Raw genomic sequence first — 21,734 nt, 5'->3', positions numbered from 1 at the left:
ATCCCAGAACCACATGGGGGGACCTAGTGAATGACCTGCAGAGCGCTGGGACCAAAGTAACAAAGGCTACCATCAGTAACACACTACGCCGCCAGGGACTCAAATCCTGCAGTGCCAGACGTGTCCCCCTGCTTAAGCCACTACATGTCCAGGCCCGTCTGAAGTTTGCTAGAGAGCATTTGGATGATCCAGAAGAGGATTGGGAGAATGTCATATGGTCAGATGAAACCAAAATAGAACTTTTTGGTAAAAACTCAACTTGTCGTGTTTGGAGGAGAAAGAATGCTGAGTTGCATCCAAAGAACACCATACCTACTGTGAAGCATGGGGGTGGAAACATCATGCTTTGGGGCTGTTTTTCTGCAAAGGGACCAGGACGACTGATCCGTGTAAAGGAAAGAATGAATGGGGCCATGTATCGTGAGATTTTGAGTGAAAACCTCCTTCCATCAGCAAGGGCATTGAAGATGAAACGTGGCTGGGTCTTTCAGCATGACAATGATCCCAAACACACCACCCGGGCAATGAAGGAGTGGCTTCGTAAGAAGCATTTCAAGGTCCTGGAGTGGCCTAGCCAGTCTCCAGATCTCAACCCCATAGAAAATCTTTGGAGGGAGTTGAAAGTCCGTGTTGCCCAGCGACAGCCCCAAAACATCACTGCTCTAGAGGAGATCTGCATGGAGGAATGGGCCAAAATACCAGCAACAGTGTGTGAAAACCTTGTGAAGACTTACAGAAAACGTTTGACCCGTCATTGCCAACAAAGGGTATATAACAAAGTATTGAGATTAACTTTTGTTTTTGACCAAATACTTATTTTCCACCATAATTTGCAAATAAATTCTTTAAAAATCAGACAATGTGATTTTTCTGGATTTTTTTTTTCTCATTCTGTCTCTCATAGTTGAAGTGTACCTATGATGAAAATTACAGGCCTCTCTCATCTTTTTAAGTGGGAGAACTTGCACAATTGGTGACTGACTAAATACTTTTTTGCCCCACTGTATATATTTTCTGTCATACTGGGGAGGACTGTTCTCCAGTTGGAGTTGAGCAGCAGATCAGAGCCATGCAGTGTTGGGACCCCATTAACGCTGCCGAGTGTGAACCCATTCTGATTGGCTGCGGAGGACGAGGTGGTGTTTGGAGACCACGCCCAGGACGGAACAGCAGGACGTGAAAAAGTGTGCGGGAAGGATGTGGATGTTGTTTGTGTCAGAGATCCCAGTGCTCCTAACACCGTGTTCAGCTGGCTGGAGATCTGCTGTAGGGAGTCGGCTAACTGCTGCACTTTCACTGGAAATGAGAAAAACAGAGAGAGTCAACAAATCGCTTGGACAGCCATTATAATCAGGTTTGGTTGAGGGAAAAAAACCATTAATTCCAGACTCTGTATACTCACCTGTTCCTTCTTGACCATGCACACTGCTCATCTCTGAATCTGTAACATCAAACGGGACTTTCCGCTCTGCCTCCATCCTCTCTGCGTCACCACAGGACAGCTGAAACACACAGGGCAACGCAGTGTATTACAGTCTTTATAACATTCATTTTGTCACAGTGTTCGTTTACTGTCATCTCTGCTCTGTTATTTATCTTCATTAAAAAAAACGAACTAGAACTTCTTCACCTAACACAATTTACAAAAATTAAATTTCAAGCAGCAGAATCCTTCCCGAAACAGCACCATAATTTTCAGTGACAATTGGAAAAGAAAGTGCAGACAGACTGAACCGGCGTCATTACAGAATGGCGTGTGTGTGTTTTTTTTTTTTACCTCCTCAACTAGAGAGTTCTCCAGTTGGCTCAGTCTCTCCTCTTTCTTCCTCAGTAAAGTGTGACCCACCTGCACCATCTCCTTCAGCTCCTCCAAACAACTTGCCTCCTAAAAAAAAGGATGGATGGATGGATGGATGGATGGATGGATGGATGGATGGAACACAACACAACACATCTAATAAGCCAAATATTCTTGATGCTATGTGGGTTTCCTCCCACTGTCCAAAGATATTCAGATTAGTTGAACTGGCCACACCTGCAGGAGGTGCTGGGGGAGCAGGTAGACCATGCCCACAGGCGTGGGGTCCTGAAGAATGGTCCGGGCTGCCCTGAGCGTCACCTGTCTTTCTCTCAGATTGCCAGTCTGATAGTCTAAGAACTGTCTTGCTCTCTGTAGCAAGACACTTTCCCTTGAGATGAACTCATGCAGCCTAGAGGGAGAGAGGGAGAGTGAGAGAGAGATTAAATGGATGGACGGACGGACAGACAGACAGATGGATGGATGGATAAAGACGACATACTTCTCCACATTGCTGCGAGTGTCAGAGGATGGAGAAGGCTCTTCCACTCTCAATGTCTCCTCACTCTCTTTATTCTTCCCCTTTTCCTCACTCTCCCTGTCCTTCTCTTCTTGTCCATTTTCTGCACTCTCACTCCGCTCCAACTCACTGACAATCACACACACACATCAGCACAGGATAGGGTTGTTAAATATATTTTTGGTTAAAAGATCCTCTGTGTGTGTGTTTGTTACCTGACTCTTCGGATGAGCCGATCACATTTGTCCTGTAGCAGCTCTACTTTGCTCTGCAGTCTCCCTCTTTCTTCTTTCATCCTTTCATTTTTCTCCCTCTCTCTCTTCCTCACTCTCTCCATCTCCTCCCTCTCCCTCATTCTCTCCTCCCTCTCTTTATCCATTTCATCCCTCACTCTGTCGCTCTCCTCTTTCGCGCTCTTCAGATCGGCACAAAGATGATCTCTCTCTTTCAGTAGGCGTGGAAGAGTCTGGATGGGCAGCAACACACACACACACACACACCTGAAAAATGCAGAGAAGTACAGTAGCTGTGTGCAGTAATGACAGGGCTAAGCACTAAGCTTTGAGCACATTCCTCAGAAAACAGGATTTGTAAAGAGTAACTGTAGGTTTTGATAAAGTTTGGATACACACAGTGGCTATATATCACTAGAACTTATCTAGAACTATATATCACTCTTAATCTAATCTTTACTGCTGCATGAGTGACATACTTCTCCACATTGCTGCGAGTGTCAGAGGATGGAGAAGGCTCTTCCACTCTCAATGTCTCCTCACTCTCTTTATTCTTCCCCTTTGCCTCACTCTCCCTCTCAAAATGGCGGCACGCACACACGCAGCGGCTCCTCTCTGTCCCGACAGAACGATGTTTTCGTGTTTTTTGTGTTTTAAAACAATGTGTATCTGTTCGTCTTTGTCGCGTCCATTAGTCTCAAGGCGCACATACTCCCGTGAGTTTCTGCTCGACATCCGCAGAACTATATTCACGGATATAAATCCAGCGGATGCGGAAGTGCTATGTGGCTACGGTTTGCTCCGGAGGCCTGCTCAAGCACCGACCCCCACTCCTGCATCCAGCCCGCAGTGGAAGAGCCACAGGCGGAACATGCGGAAGCAGAAGAGCGGCAAACGCAGAGGTATCCGAGCTAAGCTAGCGGCTAGCCCTCACCGGCCGGCTAGCCCTACCATCACTCTGGCCAACGTACGCTCGCTGGACAACAAGCTGGATTATGTCCGCCTGCTCCGCTCATCTTTTAAGTCTGTGAGTGAGTGCTGTGTCCTTGTGTTTGTGGAAACATGGCTTAATGACAGCGTCCCGGACTGTGCCATTCAGCTAGCCCGGCTAACATGCTACCGGTCAGACACAGCGCTAGTCGAGGGGGGGAAGACTCGCGGCGGAGGACTCTGTGTTTACATCAGTGATGTCTGGTGCCGTGATACTGTTGTGGTCTGCAAACACTGCTCACCTCTGGTGGAGTTTATGATTATTAAGTGCCGGCCATTCTATCTGCAGAGGGAATTCACAGCCATATTGCTGGTAGCAATATACATCCCTCCCAGCTCCAATAACAACAGGAGTGAAGCACTGAATGAACTTTATCAGCACATCAGTGAGCAGCAGACAGCCCACCCAGATGCTTTCCTCATCCTGGCTTGGGATTTCAATCATGCAAACCCCAAAAGCGTGTTTCCAAAACTCTATGGACATATCAACTTTCCCACACGTGGAAACAATACTCTGGACAATGTTTACACCATGCATAAAGATGCCTACAAAGCCCTACTCCTCCCCCACCTTGGGGCCTCAGATCACTCCACTGTTATGCTAATGCCAGCATACAGGCCGCTGGTTAAAGTCACCAAACCAGCTACAAAACAGATACGTGTGTGGTAAGAGGGGTCCTCAGAGGCACTCCAGGACTGTTTTTCCACCACTGACTGGAGCATGTTCAGACAGGCGGCCACCTACAACAACACCACAGATCTCCAGGAGTGCACAGAGACCGTCACTGCCTACATGAGGAAGTGCATGGACGACGTTACGGTCACCAGAACCATCTCCATTCGGGCCAATCAGAAGCCATGGCTGACAGGGGAAGTCTATAGGCTCCTGTGGGCTCGGAACGCCGCCTTCAGAGCTGGGGACGAGGTGGGCCTGAGGACAGCTAGGGCCAATCTGTCACGAGGCATCAGGGTGGCCAAGAGACAGTATTCCAGGCACATTGCTGACCATTTCAACGACAGCAGAGACACCAGGAACCTGTGGTGGGGGATTCAGACCATCACAGACTACAAGCCCTCACCACAGACCTGTGACAACTCCACGTCTCTGCTGAATCAGTTGAACGACGACTTCGCTCGCTTTGAGGCAGACAACAGCACCACGGCACAGAAGACCCCACCACTTCCCAGCGACCAGGTGTTGACGCTGTCCCCAGACAGTGTGAGGAGAGCTCTCAGGATGACAAATGCATGAAAAGCCCTGGGTCCTGATAACATTCCTGGTCGTGTCCTGAGAGACTGTGCTGAGGAGCTCACAGATGTCTTTACAGACATCTTCAATGTCTCGTTGAGCCAGGCTGTTGTCCCCACGTGCCTCAAAACCACCACCATCATCCCGGTCCCGAAGAAGCCGTCTCCCTCCTGCTTCAATGACTATCACCTTGTCGCACTCACTCCCATCCTCATGAAGTGCTTTGAGTGGCTAGTCATGAGGCATATCAAGTCTGCCCTCCCCCCCGCCCTGGATCCTTTCCAGTTTGCATATCAGTCCAACCATTCAACCGATGACGCCATCTCCACTGCCCTCCACTCAGCCCTCACCCACCTGGAGACAAAAGACTCGTATGTCAGAATGCTGTTCATAGACTTCAGCTCAGCATTCAACACAATCATTCCTCAGCAGCTCATTCACAAACTGGACCAGCTGGGACTCAACACCTCCCTGTGCAACTGGCTGCTGGACTTCCTGACAGGGAGACCACAGACTGTATGGGTCGGCAGCAACTCCTCCAGCACCATCACACTAAACACGGGGGGCCCCCCAAGGATGTGTGCTAAGCCCCCTCCTCTTCACTCTGCTGACCCACGACTGCACACCAACATCCAGCTCAAATCTCTTCATTAAGTTTGCGGATGACATGACTGTGGTGGGTCTCATCAACAGTGGCGATGAGACAATCTACAGGAGTGAGGTGAGCCGCTTGGCCATGTGGTGCAAGGACAACAATCTCCGTCTGAACGTGGAGAAGACAAAGGAGATTGTTGTGGACTTCAAGAGAGAGCACACCCAGCATGCTCCACTATCTATCAACAGTGCTGCAGTGGAGAGGGTGAGCAGCACCAAGTTTCTGGGTGTGCACATCTCTGAAGACCTGTCCTGGAGCAACAACACCGCATCACTGGCCAAAAAAGCCCAACAGCGTCTGTACTTCCTCCACAAACTGAGGAGAGCAAGAGCCCCGGCCCCCATCATGCACACTTTCTACAGAGGCACCATCGAGAACATCCTGACCAGCTGCATCACCGTGTGGTATGGCGCCTGCACCGTGTCCTGCTGCAAGTCTCTGCAGCACATCGTGAGAGCAGCTGAGAGGATCATTGGTGTCTCTCTCCCTTCTCTAATGGATATTTATAACTCCCGCCTCACCCGCAAAGCCATCAGGATTGCAGGTGACCCCACCCACCTATTTCACAGCCTCTTCAGTCTGCTGCCGTCGGGGAGGAGACTGTGGAGTCTCCGGGCCAAAACCAGCAGGCTCAAGAACAGTTTCTTTTGCCAGGCAGTCAGGAGGCTCAACTCCCTCCCTGTTCTGCCCCTCCTCCCCCCCTGCCCCCTGCCACAGATTCTGCCCGCACACCCCCCTGCCCCCCCTTCAGCATCTGACATGTCATCCTCACAGTTTCCCCCCAACACAGACACACACACACACACACACACACACACACACACACACACACACACACACACACACATACATACATACATCTCATCGTTCATTAACACACTGAACTCAGGGACCGCACATCTCACTTTACCTCGCCCATTTGCACTATTCCGCACTACCTCATCTTACAGCTGCTAGTTTGTTAATACTGCTTATTTCATGTTTACCTGCTATACCTCAAGTGCCCTTGACTGTTTGGTTATTTGAACCAATTTGTGTGTGTGTGTGTGTATATATATATATATATATATATATATATATATATATATATATATATATATATACACAGTGGTGCTTGAAAGTTTGTGAACCCTTTAGAATTTTCTATATTTCTGCATAAATATGACCTAAAACATCATCGGATTTTCACACAAGTCCTAAAAGTAGATAAAGAGAACCCAGTTAAACAAATGAGATAAAAATATTATACTTGGTCATTTATTTATTGAGGAAAATGATTCAATATTACATATCTGTGAGTGGCAAAAGTATGTGAACCTTTACGTTCAGTATCTGGTGTGACCCCCTTGTGCAGCAATAACTGCAACTAAACATTTCCGGTAACTGTTGATCAGTCCTGCACACCGGCTTGGAGGAATTTTAGCCCGTTCCTCCATACAGAACACCTTCAACTCTGGGATGTTGGTGGGTTTCCTCACATGAACTGCTCACTTCAGGTCCTTCCACAACATTTCGATTGGATTAAGGTCAGGACTTTGACTTGGCCATTCCAAAACATTAACTTTATTCTTCTTTAACCATTCTTTGGTAGAACGACTTGTGTGTTTAGGGTTGCTGTCTTGCTGCATGACTCACCTTCTCTTGAGATTTAGTTCATGGACAGATGTCCTGATATTTTCCTTTAGAATTCACTGGTATAATTCAGAATTCCTTGTTCCAACAATGATGGCAAACCATCCTGGCCCAGACGCAGCAAAACAGGCCCAAACCATGATACTACCACCACCATGTTTCACAGAAGGGATAAGGTTCTTATGTTGGAATGCAGTGCTTTCCTTTCTCCAAACATAACGCTTCTCATTGAAACCAAAAAGTTCTATTTTGATCTCATTTGTCCACAAAACATTTTCCAATAGCCTTCTGGCTTGTCCACATGATCTTTAGCAAACTGCAAATGAGCAGCAATGTTCTTTTTGGAGAGCAGTAGCTTTCTCCTTGCAACTCTGCCATGCACACCATTGTTGTTCAGTGTTCTCCTGATGATGGACTCATGAACATTGGCTAATGTTAATGTGAGAGAGGTCTTCAGTTGCTTAGAAGTTACCCTGGGGTCCTTTGTGACCTCGCCGACTATTCCACGCCTTGCTCATGGAGTGATCTTTGTTGGTCGACCACTCCTGGGGAGGGTAACAATGGTCTTGAATTTCCTCCATTTGTACACAATCTGTCTGACTGTGGATTGGTGGAGTCCAAACTCTTTAGAGATGGTTTTGTAACCTTTTCCAGCCTGATGAGCATCAACAACGCTTTTTCTGAGGTCCTCAGAAATCTCCTTTGTTCGTGTCATGATACACTTCCACAAACATGTGTTGTGAAGATCAGACTTTGATAGATCCCTGTTCTTTAAATAAAACAGGGTGCCCACTCACACCTGATTGTCATCCCATTGAATGAAAACACCTGACTTTAATTTCACCTTCAAATTAACTGCTAATCCTAGAGGTTCACATACTTTTGCCACTCACAGATATGTAATATTGGATCATTTTCCTCAATAAATAAATGACCAAGTATAATATTTTTGTCTCATTTGTTTAACTGGGTTCTCTTTATCTACTTTTAGGACTTGTGTGAAAATATGATGATGTTTTAGGTCATATTTATGCAGAAATATAGGAAACTCTAAAGGGTTCACAAACTTTCAAGCACCACTGTATATATATGAGTGTTTAGTCTACGTCTAGTTCATATCTAGAGTGTTTATACTGTTTATATTGTCTGTTTGAGTGTTTAGTCTGTGTGTAGTTCTTATCTAGTGTTTACACTGTTTATATTGTCTGAGTGTTTAGTCTATGTCTTGTTCTTATCTCGTGTTTATACTGTTTATATTGTTTGAGTGTTTAGTCTGTCTAGTTCCTATCTAAAGTGTTTATACTGTTTATATTGTTTGGTTTTTTTCAATTATTCTATTTTTATTTATTGCATTGCCAGTTTGCACCGTGGGTCAGAGAGGACTGATATTTCATCTGTGCTGTATGTCGATCATGTATAGCATATTTGACAATAAAGTTGACTTGACTTGACATACAAGAAGATCAAGGAGCAAAATATAATGTCCTCACTTCCCATTTAGACAGGATGGACGTGAAAATATATTTTCTAAAACATCATAAAGATATTCAAATATTTATGAGAGTTTTGGGAAGGGGGAGAGAATGAAAGGAAATAAAATTAAAGGGAAATAACGGGAAAGGAAGGACACAAAGAAAGGGGAGGGAGGAAAAGAAAGTTAAGGAAAGGAAAAGGAAGGTAAACACACACCTCTACTCCCCGCTCAACTTCATCTTCTTTCTTGTGCAGCTGTTTCCTCCTCTTCTTTAAATCTGCTCCCTGCACAGAAATAGAATGAATACAAGTAACATGTGTGTGTGTCTCTCTCTCTCTCTCTCTCACACACACACACACACAAAACCAAGTGCAAATGAAATACCTGAGCTAGGAGTTTTGATTCTTGAATTTTGAGTTCTTTGGTCTTCAGTTCTACTTTCTCAAGCAACTCCTGCACTTCAGCTTCCTGTGCGCGCGCGCGCACACACACACACACACACACACACACACACACACACACACACACACACACACACTCTGTTTAAAGAACTAAAATAATATGATCGAAGATGTTATGCCAAAAATGTCCTAGGTTAGGAGTATGAAAACACTGTGTGTGTGTGTACCTTCTGCATGTGTGTTTTGCGCATGTTGTGGAGCTGTGTGTCCAGCTGCTGTCTGAGCTGCTCCACCTGAGCGGTGTGTGAGGTGAGAAGTCGCTCTCTCTCCTCCTGGAGTGCACTCATCACACGCTCCCGCTGGTTACTCTCCTGCAAACACAGAGTTTCTCTTTTAGCCACATGGACAGAAAATTCACGAGTTTACTGGAGCCTATGAGAACGTATTCCATTATCCATCCATCCATTATCTGTAACCGTTTATCCTGTGCACGGTTGTGGGCAAGCTGGACCCTATCCCTGGACAAGTCGCCAGGTCATCACAGGGCTGACACATAAAGACACACAACCATTCACGCTCACATTCACACCTACGGTCAATTTAGAGTCGCCAGTTAACCTAACCTGCATGTCTTTGGACTGTGGGGGAAACCGGAGCACCCGGAGGAAACCCACGCGGACACGGGGAGAACATGCAAACTCTGCACAGAAAGGCCTCCATCGGCCACGGGGCTCGAACCCAGAACCTTCTTGCTGTGAGGCGACAGCGCTAACCACTACACCACCGTGGCCACCGAGAATGCATTCTCTCCACACAATACATATCAACATACATAAACAGATACACACACACACACACACCTCCTCCAAGTGCATTTCTCTGATGCTCTGCAGCTTGTGTCGATGCTCCTCTTGAAGCTGCTCCAGCTTCCTGCTGTGCTCCTTCTGCACTTCCTCTCTCACTTCCCGCAGCACATCAGACAGCTACACACACACACACACACACACACACACACACACAGTTTCTCTTTTAGCCACATCAAGTGAAAATTCACTAGTTCACTTGAACCTGTGAGAACGCAGTCTCTCAACACAATACATATCAACACACACACACCTCCTCCAGGTGCGTTTCTCTGATGGCTTGCAGCTTGTGTCGATGCTCCTCTTTAAGCTGTTCCAGCTTTCTGCTGTGCTCCTTCTGCACTTCCTCCCTCACTTTCCGCAGCACATCAGACAGCTACACACAAAATGAGTGGAGTAATAACAGATGAATAAAAGTTATCAGAAAGTATTGTGAGTGACAGACATTGAGGCCACACCTTCTTTACTCTGAAGGCCACACCTTCACTGAGACTGATGGGGACCACAGAAGGAGCGTTCTCATCGCGGTCCCTGTCAGGCAACTATGTTACCTGCGAATCCTTCTACCACACCACTGCTGTTGCTAAAGCTACAACCACTACAACTTCGCCTCGACCATCATGGCGATGAGCGGCCGACCGGTTGACGAGGCTCAGCGTCATCCACACGGGTCCTTGTCAGGACTGGCACTGAGCATCATCTCATTCAACACGGAAGGCCTTACTGGAGCCAAGCAAGATCTCCTGGCCGAACTGTGTGTAATAAACAATTGTGATATCCTGTGTCTCGAGGAGACACACCATGGGCCCACAAGATCTCGCCCATGCATCAATGGTATGACCCTCATAGTGGAGAGACCACATGACCAGTATGGAAGTGCCCTCCTTGTACGTCACGGGCTGAATATTGATAAGTTCTCTCTGTCTGACAGGAACAACATTGAAGTCCTGTCCATTGATCTCATGGGAATCAGTGTAAGCTCGGTCTATAAACCACCAGCAGAGACATTCAACCTCCCAAGGGAAATCACCGATGGCCACCTCAATATAGCAATTGGAGACTTTAACAGCCATAGCACTACCTGGGGCTATCGGCAAACCAACGAAGATGGTGACCTCGTTGAAAACTGGGCTGATGTAAACCAGATGTTTCTCATACATGACCTAAAACTTCCAGCCTCCTTTAACAGCTCTAGATGGAGACGTGGATACAACCCTGACCTGGTGTTTGCCTCCAGCACCATTGCTAGTCAATGCATGAAGGTAGTGCTGCACCCAATCCCACACTCCCAGTACCGTCCAATTGCGCTCAGAGTAAATGCAGTCATCGTACCACGAACAGTCCCCTTCCGACAGTGGTTTAACCTGAAGAAGGCTAACTGGGAAAAGTTCGCTGATGACCTGGACCTGTACATCCAGGATCTACCCGCCCTGCCTATACACTATGACACCTTTGTCAAAATGATAAAGAAACCCTCACAGCAAAACATCCCCTGAGGCTGCCGGACAAAGTACATCCAGGCCTGAATGAAGAGTCTAAGGCACTGTACGACGAATACGTTAATCGCTTTGAGTCCGACCCATTCAGTGCAGAAACACTTGAGTGTGGAGACTTACTCACAAGCATAGTCATGGAAAGTCAACAGAGGCGATGGCGGGAGTTTGTTGAATCGACTGATCTAACCCATAGTAGCCGGAAGGCATGGAAAACAATTCGGATCCTTGGAAATGACTGCACTAAAGCCCAACCAGTGCCACAAGTCACTACAGATCAAGTTGCTCACCAACTTCTTGTGAACAGCCAAGGAAACCCCAACCATCATCCCCGAAGAGCCAAGCTCCCCAAAGAATATGTTATGAGCTCTGAAGGAACCTCACTTCTCACAAGGCCCTTCAGCATGGATGATCTACGCAATGCCATCAAGGACATGAAAAACAACAAGGCAGCTGGACTTGATGACATTCTATGCAAGCAGATCAAACACTTTGGGCCTCTTGTACTTCAGTGGCTGCTTGACATGTTCAACCAAAGCCTGAGCACCAACAGGATCCGCAAGATTTGGAGGAAATCTAGAGTGATCGTCTTATTGAAACTTGGCAAAGACCCATCCATACCCAAGAACTACAGGCCGATCTCTCTGCTATGCCATACATACAAACTCTTTGAAAGACTACTACTCAACCGCATTGCACCATTTGTGGATGAGCTCCTCATTCCTGAGCAGGCTGGCTTCAGACCTGGAAAGTCTTGTACCGGCCAACTCCGGAACCTCACATAGTACATTGAGGATGGCTATGAGAAAGGCCTGATCACGGGAGCTGTCTTTGTGGACCTCTCCGCAGCATATGACACTGTGAACCACAGGATCCTCACCAAAAAGCTCTTTGAGATAACGAAGGATGTAAGGCTAACTGAACTGATCCAGAACCTACTATCAAACAGACGGTTCTTTGTAGACCTCAATGGCGACCGTAGCAGATGGCGAAGGCAGAAAAACGGCCTCCCTCAAGGCAGCGTCCTCGGTCCCTTGCTCTTCAACATCTACACCAATGACCAACCAGTACATCCCGACACTAGGAGATTCCTGTTTGCTGATGACCTCAGCATTAGTGCACAGGGAAGGACCTTCAAAGAAGTAGAGAACACTCTCAGTGATGCCCTCATAGTCCTCACCCCATACTACGCTGCAAACCACTTGCGAGCCAACCCTGACAAAACACAAGTGAGCATCTTCCACATGAAAAATAGGGATGCAGACCGCCAACTGAGGGTATGCTGGCAGGGCAAGTGGCTGACTAGCACCAATAAGCCAGTCTACCTTGGCGTCACCCTAGACAGGACCCTCTCATACAAGAACCACATCCTGAACACCAAAATGAAAGTGGGTGCCAGGAATAACATCCTTAAGAAGCTTGCAAACACTAACTGGGGCACAGATGCCAGTACTGTGCAAGCCACAGCTCTTGGACTGTGCTTCTCTACTGCAGAGTATGCAGCCCCCGTGTGGTGCAGATCACCGCACACCACAAAGCTGGATACAGCTTTGAACTCAGCTTGTAGAGACGTCTCCGGCTGCCTATGCTCCACTAGAGTTGACGACCTAGACCTGCTGTGCGGTATCACTCCCCCACACATCAGAAGAGCCGTGGCAGCACAACAAGAGAAACTCAAACAAGAGACCAATCCACATCATGTACTCTATCTGTATGCTCCTGCACAAAAGAGACTTGTTAGGACTTGGACTGTTTTGGCCTCTAGAGGCCGCTGTTATTTCCTTTTCGTGTCTTGTTTATTTTGGCCTCTAGAGGCCGCCACTGTTCCTGTGTTTTGTGTTTTTGTTAATTGCCTGTTAGTCCTAATTATCTTCACCTGTGTCCTTAATTAGTTTGTGTATTTATACCCCTGAGTTCAGTCCTCTTGTCACGGAGTCTTTGTGCTGTTATGTTTATCTCCAGTTTCCTTTGTACTGTGTTTTGTGGATCTTCTGAGCTTTTGCATTTTTGCCTTTTTCTTTTTGAATTATACTCTTTGTTTTTGTTTTTTTTTGTTTTGCCCTGGATTGTATATAGTGTACATAGTATAAATAAACCTTTTGTTACTTTTTCTACTTCCGCCTCACGCCTCTGCATTTGAGTCATTCCCCTGGTGGCCTAGTGGGGGTTTGCTGGATCATCACACCAACGAACCAGGTTCGAATCCCAGCAAAACCCTAACAGAAAGACTCCGTCATGACCGACTCAGCAGAGGCTGCTTCAACTGTCTACCCGGCCAACCTTCAGGGAATTATGGCAGCTTTGACACGCTTCGGAGCGACCATGGACGCTCATGGATGTACGCTCACCAGCCAACGTGAGGCCCTTGCTCGCCACGAGGAACTGCTTCAGCAAATTGGGAAAACCCTGGCACAGCTGACATCTCTGCCTGCATCTCCTGCTCCTGATCCAGTTCCTGCTCCTGATCCAGCTCCCACTCCTGCTCCAGTGCCTCCTGCCATGCTGCCTTCTTCACCTCGCGAACCCAGCCTTCCTGCACCACAGAGGTATGACGGCAAGCACAGTGAGTGCTGAGAGTTCCTTACCCAGTGTCAACTCACCTTTGAGCTTCAGCCTACCACCTACACTACGGATCGCTGCAAGATTGCCTTTGTGATCACCTTATTAGCTGGTAAGGCGCGAGCCTGGGCTACTGCTATCTGGCAAAGACAGGGACCTGAGTGCTTTGATTTCCAGCTGTTTTCTGAAGAGATGCTTCGGGTCTTCGATCAGGCAGACATCAGTACCGACGCAGCCCGAAAGCTCATGTCCATCCGGCAAGGAGGAAGCGTCGCAGATTACGCCATCTCGTTCCGAACACTCGCAGCAGTAAGTGGATGGAATGAGACTGCCCTGGTGTCAGCCTTCCACCATGGTCTGTCTGACCCCATCAAGGACGGTCTGGCCTCTATTGGATGCCCAAGTGACCTCGAAACCCTCATCTCACATGCTATTCGTCTGGACAACAGGATGAGAGAACGCCACCAAGCCTTGAGCCCCCCCAGCCTCCCTACCTCTACCTGGAGACCATCTACCTCCTTCAGTGACTGTCCAGAACCCATGCAAGTGGGTCGTACTCACCTCTCCGCATCTGAGAGGGAGCGCAGAAGGAGGGACAAGTGCTGCATCTACTGTGGCAAGCCTGGTCACTTCCGAGCATCATGTCCCGAACTCTTGGGAAAAGGACCGCCCCGTCCAGCCGAGGGAGGGTTGTGACGGGGCCTACCCTCTCTCCCGGACTCCCTGGTCAAGGAATCTACATCCCGGTCTCCATCTCCTGGGGTGAGTCTGTCCACTCTTGTCAAGCTTTGATAGACTCAGGGGCAGCTGGGAACTTTATGGATATTCACTTCGCCCAAAGCATCAATATACCTACTGCACCTCTTGAAGTCCCTCTGTCTGTGTCTGCCCTCGATGGCCAAGCGTTAGGTGATGGAAGAGTCACCCAAGTTACTTCTCCAGTCTTCCTCCAGTCTCAAGGTCACAAGGAAGAAATATCCTTGCACCTGATTCCTTCACCTGAGTTCCCAGTTATTCTAGGCCTTCCTTGGCTTATTCGCCACAACCCTCGCATAGACTGGGTAACAAGCCAGGTTGTGGAATGGGGCCCTGCATGCCATGCCTCTTGTCTGCTCTCTAGCTCTCCTGTGTCTCCTGCCGAGCCCCCTGATCTCACCGAGTTATCTCAAGTTCCCACAGAGTACTGGGATCTCAAGGAAGTATTCAGCAAGAGCAGGGCCGCCGTTCTTCCTCCGCACCGGGCCTACGACTGTGCCATCGACTTGCTCCCTGGGACTACCCCTCCTCGTGGCAGACTGTTTTCCCTCTCTCAGCCAGAACGCAAGGCTATGGAGGAATACCTCAAAGACGCCCTGGTCTCTGGGTTCATTCGACCCTCCACCTCACCTGCTGGTGCCGGCTTCTTCTTTGTCGGCAAGAAGGATGGGGGGCTTCGACCATGTATTGACTACAGGGGCCTGAACAAGATCACTGTGCGCAACCGATATCCCCTTCCGCTGATGTCCACTGCTTTCGACCTGCTCCAAGGCGCCACCGTCTTCACCAAGTTGGACCTACGGAACGCATACCACCTCATCCATATCCGACAGGGAGACGAGTGGAAGACTGCCTTTAACACCCCGTCTGGGCACTACGAATACCAGGTGATGCCCTTCGGACTCACCAACGCACCAGCTGTTTTTCAGGCCCTAATCAACGACGTCTTAAGGGACATGATTAACCTGTACGTCTTTGTCTACCTCGATGACATCCTTATCTTTTCCAAGACCATGCAGGAGCACCGCCACCATGTCCGCCAGGTTCTCCAGAGGCTGCTACAGAACAATCTGTTCGCCAAGGCCCAGAAATGCGAATTTCATGTTCCCGAGGTCTCCTTTCTGGGATTTATTGTACGGACAGGCCAACTCCAAATGGACCCTGCCAAGACCCTGGCCGTCCGGGACTGGCCTACTCCCAAGTCCGTTAAGGAGGTTCAGCGGTTCTTAGGATTCGCTAACTTCTACCGCAAGTTCATCAGGAACTTCACTTCTGTGGCAGCACCCATGTCAGACCTCACCAAAGGGACAGGTGGATCTTATGGCTGGTCTCCTCAGGCAGAAAAGGCGTTCAAAGACCTCAAGGCCCGCTTCTGCACGGCACCCATTCTGGTCCTCCCGGACACCTCCCAACCATTCATCGTGGAGGTGGACGCCTCGGACAGTGGTGTCGGTGCGGTACTCTCTCAACGTTCGGAAGGAAAGCTGCACCCCTGCGCTTACTTCTCCCACCGCCTGAGTCCTGCAGAGTCCCGGTACGATGTGGGGGATCGAGAACTGTTAGCGGTCAAACTGGCCCTTGAGGAGTGGAGGCACTGGCTGGAGGGAGCGCAACATCCATTCCTGGTTTGGACTGACCACAAGAACCTGGAGTACCTCCAGCAAGCCAAGAGACTGAACCCTCGACAGGCTAGGTGGGCCCTGTTTTTCAGTCGGTTTGACTTCACCCTCTCGTACCGTCCCGGCTCCAAGAACACCAAACCTGACGCACTGTCCAGGCTGTTCTCTGCCACTAACAGGGAGAATGAAGTCGGGCCTATTATCCCGGTGTCCCGGATTGTGGCCCCTGTCCGCTGGGGTATTGAGGAGGCTGTTCGACGAGCCCAACGCCAGGACCCCGGTCCTGGGACGGGGCCACCGGGCCTCTTGTACGTCCCACATCAAGCCCGGGCCAAGGTTCTCCAGTGGGGTCACTCTTCCCCTCTCACCGCCCACCCGGGAGCTCGGAGGACCCTGGACTTCCTGAAAAGACGCTTCTGGTGGCCTAACATGGAGCAGGAAGTAAGGTCATTTGTCCTGTCCTGTGAGGTTTGCACCAGAACCAAGAACCCACGACAGCGTCCCCAGGGTCTCCTGCATCCTCTTACCATTCCCCGGCGTCCCTGGTCCCACGTGGCAGTCGACTTCATCACGGGTCTCCCTGAGTCACAAGGTAACATGGTCATTTTGGTCATTGTTGACAGATTCTCCAAGGCCTGCCGCTTCATACCTCTGTGCAAACTCCCCTCTGCTCTTGAAACAGCGAAACTTATATTTAATCATGTCTTCCGAGTCTTTGGTCTTCCACAGGACATCGTCTCAGACCGAGGGCCCCAGTTCTCCTCCCGAGTGTGGCACGGGTTCTGCAAGGTCATCGGAGCCACTGCCAGCCTCTCCTCTGGGTTTCACCCACAGTCCAATGGTCAGACGGAGAGGCTCAACCAGGACCTGGAAACCACCCTGCGAGGCCTGGCTATGGATAACCCGACATCATGGAGCACCTGGCTGCCATGGGCAGAGTACGCCCACAACACCCTGCAGTCATCGGCCACCAAGCTGTCGCCATTCCAGTGCCAATTCGGGTTCCAGCCACCTCTGTTCCCGGACCAGGAGGAGGACACGGGGGTGCCCTCGGTCAACCAATATGTGAGACGGTGTCGCAAGACCTGGAGCAAGGTCAGGAAGACCCTCATACAGACCTCCAGAACCAACCAGACTCAGGCCAACCGCCACAGAAGACCTGCACACACTTTCCGCCCTGGGCAGCAGGTTTGGCTGTCCACTAAGGACCTTCCGCTGCGGGTGGAGAACCGCAAGCTTGCTCCTCGCTACATTGGCCCCTTCAAGGTGGTGCACAGGGTGAACCCTGTCTCCTACCGGCTCCAGTTGCCCCGGACTCTGAGGATCAACCCCACTTTCCATGTTTCCCTGTTGCGGCCTGTACTGACGTCTACGTATGCCCCTGCCCCTAGGAACCCCCCACCCCCCCACATCTTCCAGGGGCAGACTGTGTTCACTGTGCATCGCCTGCTTGACTCCCGCCGGGTCCGCGGCGGGTTGCAATATCTGGTGGACTGGGAGGGCTATGGTCCTGAGGAGCGCTGCTGGGTTCCTGCTCGGGATGTCCTAGATAAAGAACTGTGTCGGGACTTCCATTTGGCCCATCCGGATCACCCTGGGAACGTCAGGAGACGCTCCTAGAGGGGGGGGTCCTGTTAGGACTTGGACTGTTTTGGCCTCTAGAGGCCGCTGTTATTTCCTTTTCGTGTCTTGTTTATTTTGGCCTCTAGAGGCCGCCACTGTTCCTGTGTTTTGTGTTTTTGTTAATTGCCTGTTAGTCCTAATTATCTTCACCTGTGTCCTTAATTAGTTTGTGTATTTATACCCCTGAGTTCAGTCCTCTTGTCACGGAGTCTTTGTGCTGTTATGTTTATCTCCAGTTTCCTTTGTACTGTGTTTTGTGGATCTTCTGAGCTTTTGCATTTTTGCCTTTTTCTTTTTGAATTATACTCTTTGTTTTTGTTTTTTTTTGTTTTGCCCTGGATTGTATATAGTGTACATAGTATAAATAAACCTTTTGTTACTTTTTCTACTTCCGCCTCACGCCTCTGCATTTGAGTCATTCCCCTGGTGGCCTAGTGGGGGTTTGCTGGATCATCACACCAACGAACCAGGTTCGAATCCCAGCAAAACCCTAACAAGACTTAAATCGAGACATAGCTTTCTGCACTCACTTGAACCACTCAGTGGTAGTGCAGAGTCACAGAGGATGGCCATGTGGTCTCACCACCTCCAGACAGCACCACATAAACTCACCATCACCCCGAAGGAATCCCTTCCTTCAGGAGCGGGGGAAGCATGGCCAATTTGGTCATGTCTCAACCGCCTTAGAACAGGCACAGGAAGATGCAAGACCCTCATGGAAAAGTGGGGTCTCAGTTCAGATGGACAAATGCCATACGATTGCAGGCAGGAGCAGACCATGAGACACCTTCTTGTCTGCCCCCTCTTGCCTGAACCTTGCACCAAGGAAGATCTGGAAGCTCTGACCCCCAGAGGAAGGGCATGTGCAGAGTATTGGAGCAGGAGAGTGTAGCAGACTGAGGTGGTGACCCGAGAAGAAGAAGAAGACTGAGACTGATGCACAGAGGCCACACCTCCTTCACTGAGACTGATGCACAGAGGCCACACCTCCTTCACTGAGACTGATGCACAGAGGCCACACCTCCTTCACTGAGACTGATGCACAGAGGCCACACCTCCTGCACTGAGACTGATGTGCAGAGGCCACACCTCTTTCACTGAGACTGATGCGCAGAGGCCACACCTCCTTCACTGAGACTGATGCGCAGAGGCCACACCTCCTTCACTGAGACTGATGCACAGAGGCCACACCTCCTTCACTCGCCCTTTTTACACAGATATTCCACAATATTGCCATAGAGATTGCTTAATATTCCAGCTTTACTGATTTACACTGAACCAAATAAAGCCATGCCAGTGTGTGTTTTTTCACAGCGTGCTAGCATTCTGCAACCAGAGGTATGATGTGTGACACAACAGAGCATCGGCATCTTGAGTGACATACCACCATGAGTTGGAAATACAAAGACTCTGAACATACTGCTGTTGGTTTCAATACAATAATGGCAAATGAACCGAGGTGCTTTTGTTCGCCGTGCACATCGATACCACTCTTCAAACAGCAGCAAAGATGTCGTGTGATCAGAAATAGCTTCTTTTGTGTTCTGCCTGATGGCACGTCCACTCTGACAGCTTCAGCCATCAAAGTTTCTAGGGAAGAATTACAGTAGTGGTTTCCCATTGCCTTCTACTGGATTATTAGAGAGGTTTACTCCTCTCAACCATTCACACACATTCACACCTATGGACAATTTTGAGTAGCCAGTTAAACTAACCGCATGTCTTTGGACTGTGGGGGAAACCCACGCAGACACGGGGACAGCATGCAAACTCCACACAGAAAGGTCCCCGTCGACCGCTGGGCTCAAAACCAGAACCTTCTTGCTGTGAGGAGAGAGTGCTAACTACTACACCACCGTGCGGCCGACGAGAAATATGTTGGAGAAAAAAGTGAAGAGAAGTCGGAAGCGATTCGAGGCAGAAAGGTGCATGGATCTTCAGTGCTGGAGACAAACACGTTTGAATTTGCGCTGGTCTCAGAAAAAACATCAAAAACAAATATCAACATTAAAAAAAGTCACAACCCTGTTCTGCAGTGCAGGCTGTCTCTTTTACACAGACATACTGTAGATCCCGCCTCCATTACTATCAATCGTTCCAGCTCGGAGACCAAACAGCGCAACCCCCCTGTTCTGCATTTGGACGTTTTACGCAGAACTCGAGGTGCAATAAAGGCGTAAGAGTCCCGCTTTGAACAGGTTGTGTCAAAGGGCTGACTGAGACTGATGCACAGAGGCCACGCCTCCTTCACTGTGACTGACAGGCAAAAACGTGTCATATTGCTGTTATGTTACCTCTCTTTTATACTCCAGTAACTGCTGTTCAGGTTGAAGACTTCTCAGGTCTCGCTGTCTTTCACTGGTCATCTCCTGACACACACACACACACACACACACACACACACACACTACGTGGTTAAATTAGAAAAATGTCACACTTTTCATCAGTCGCTCCCTCTCTTACCCCGTTCCCACTCACACTGAACGTTTTCTGTTATTATACTGTAATGTTCTCGTGTGGGAAAATGGCAAAGTCGAAATGTTAATCTCTCCGCTGGTGAAATAGTGACATTTACGGAAATTTGCACTCCGTAGTTTTTCGTATACAGTCAAGTGGGAATACATGATACCTCTTATTTTTCCATTATGGAAGACTGAGTGAGAATGAAAATTTATCTTTTCCATTTTATTTTTACCATATACACTCACAGGTTTCATGAAAAAGGGGCTTCTCCCTCTTTCACACACCAGGCTTGTAGTACTCGAGTCCGACTCGTGCCCTAATTTTAAGGACTCGGACTTGAGCACTGATGACTCAGACTTGGACTCGGACTCGTGCATTAACTGCATTCAGACTCGTAAATTGGAGACGAGGACTCGGATTTTTTCTTTATGTTTTTGTAACATGCCATAATAATTTGGCATAAGATATTTACATCTACATTAATTTTTGTACTTACTGTACTTTGTGCAAAAGTGTCACATCTGCACGCCTTGGCGCGTGTATCAGATAGATTCTCGGGCGTGCTCTGGATAGCGCGCATGCCAAGCGGACTCTTGTGTGTGCTGTAAACAACTCGTACCTGCACAGGATTAAGGCGCAATCAGCGCGCCGATATAAAAACTATGAAAACACACTTACTTTGCGAAGTATTGAGTTGCATTGCTGACATGTTACCGAGCCTTATTTGCTTGTTTGGTTTCCTGATCCCTGATTTCCTGTTTCTCGTCTTTGATTCTGCCGAGTGTACGAGAGCCTGTTTGTGCCTCGCTCAATCTATTGCCTGTTTTACTGTTTTATGATTTTGCTTGCCGTTCTGGATTGTTGACCGTCTTCAATTGTATTCATAAACACACCTTCTGCACTTACATCCGTCTCCCAACTATCTCTGACAGAATACCTCACACTCCCTGATAAAGAGAAGCACATTCACCTGTTCAGGAACAAACTAATGTTAATGGTGCTGAAACAGCCACCGTCACATGGTGTGGTTAGAGTCTTGTTCTCAGACTCGACTTGGATCAGAAATGGACTCGACTCAGACTTGACTCAAATATTTTTTTAATGACTTGGACTTGAATACTGGGGACTCAAAAGTGGACTCGGACTCGAGGTTTAGTGACTCAACTACAACACTATCTCTCTCAGACACACACCTCCAGTCTGAGTGAAGCTATCTGCTCCTCCCTCATCTCCTGAAGCCGCTTTTTCTCAGCCTTTAACTCCTCCTCTGACTCCGCCCTCATTTTGTCCAAGTCCCACCTCCTCTGCACCTCCAGTCTCTCTCGCTCTGCCTCCAGTTGAGCACGCAGCTCTCTCACCCTCTCCTCGTTCTCCTCCCTAAACACACACAGTAAGTTTGAACAGTG

General features: G+C 48.7%; 1 protein-coding gene across 1 annotated transcript in view; it reads right to left on the bottom strand.

Moving 5' to 3' along the window:
* The window catches only part of LOC132900274 (trichohyalin-like), a 31,759-nt gene that overhangs the window by 611 nt on the left and 9,414 nt on the right, over positions 1 to 21,734 (bottom strand). Inside the window, exons 9-21 of the mRNA XM_060942279.1 lie at positions 21,522 to 21,705; positions 20,160 to 20,234; positions 10,069 to 10,191; positions 9,813 to 9,935; positions 9,180 to 9,323; positions 8,936 to 9,019; positions 8,767 to 8,835; positions 2,534 to 2,784; positions 2,301 to 2,447; positions 2,036 to 2,210; positions 1,778 to 1,885; positions 1,403 to 1,502; positions 1,110 to 1,296 (exon numbers count right to left, since the gene is read on the bottom strand). Of these exons, the coding sequence (XP_060798262.1) occupies positions 1,110 to 1,296; positions 1,403 to 1,502; positions 1,778 to 1,885; positions 2,036 to 2,210; positions 2,301 to 2,447; positions 2,534 to 2,784; positions 8,767 to 8,835; positions 8,936 to 9,019; positions 9,180 to 9,323; positions 9,813 to 9,935; positions 10,069 to 10,191; positions 20,160 to 20,234; positions 21,522 to 21,705 (1,770 nt within the window). The remainder of the gene's footprint in view (positions 1 to 1,109; positions 1,297 to 1,402; positions 1,503 to 1,777; positions 1,886 to 2,035; positions 2,211 to 2,300; positions 2,448 to 2,533; positions 2,785 to 8,766; positions 8,836 to 8,935; positions 9,020 to 9,179; positions 9,324 to 9,812; positions 9,936 to 10,068; positions 10,192 to 20,159; positions 20,235 to 21,521; positions 21,706 to 21,734) is intronic.

Source organism: Neoarius graeffei, chromosome 16 (genome assembly GCF_027579695.1).
Source record: "Neoarius graeffei isolate fNeoGra1 chromosome 16, fNeoGra1.pri, whole genome shotgun sequence".
Lineage (NCBI taxonomy): Eukaryota > Metazoa > Chordata > Actinopteri > Siluriformes > Ariidae > Neoarius > Neoarius graeffei.
This window is presented reverse-complemented; position numbering and strand designations above follow the sequence as displayed.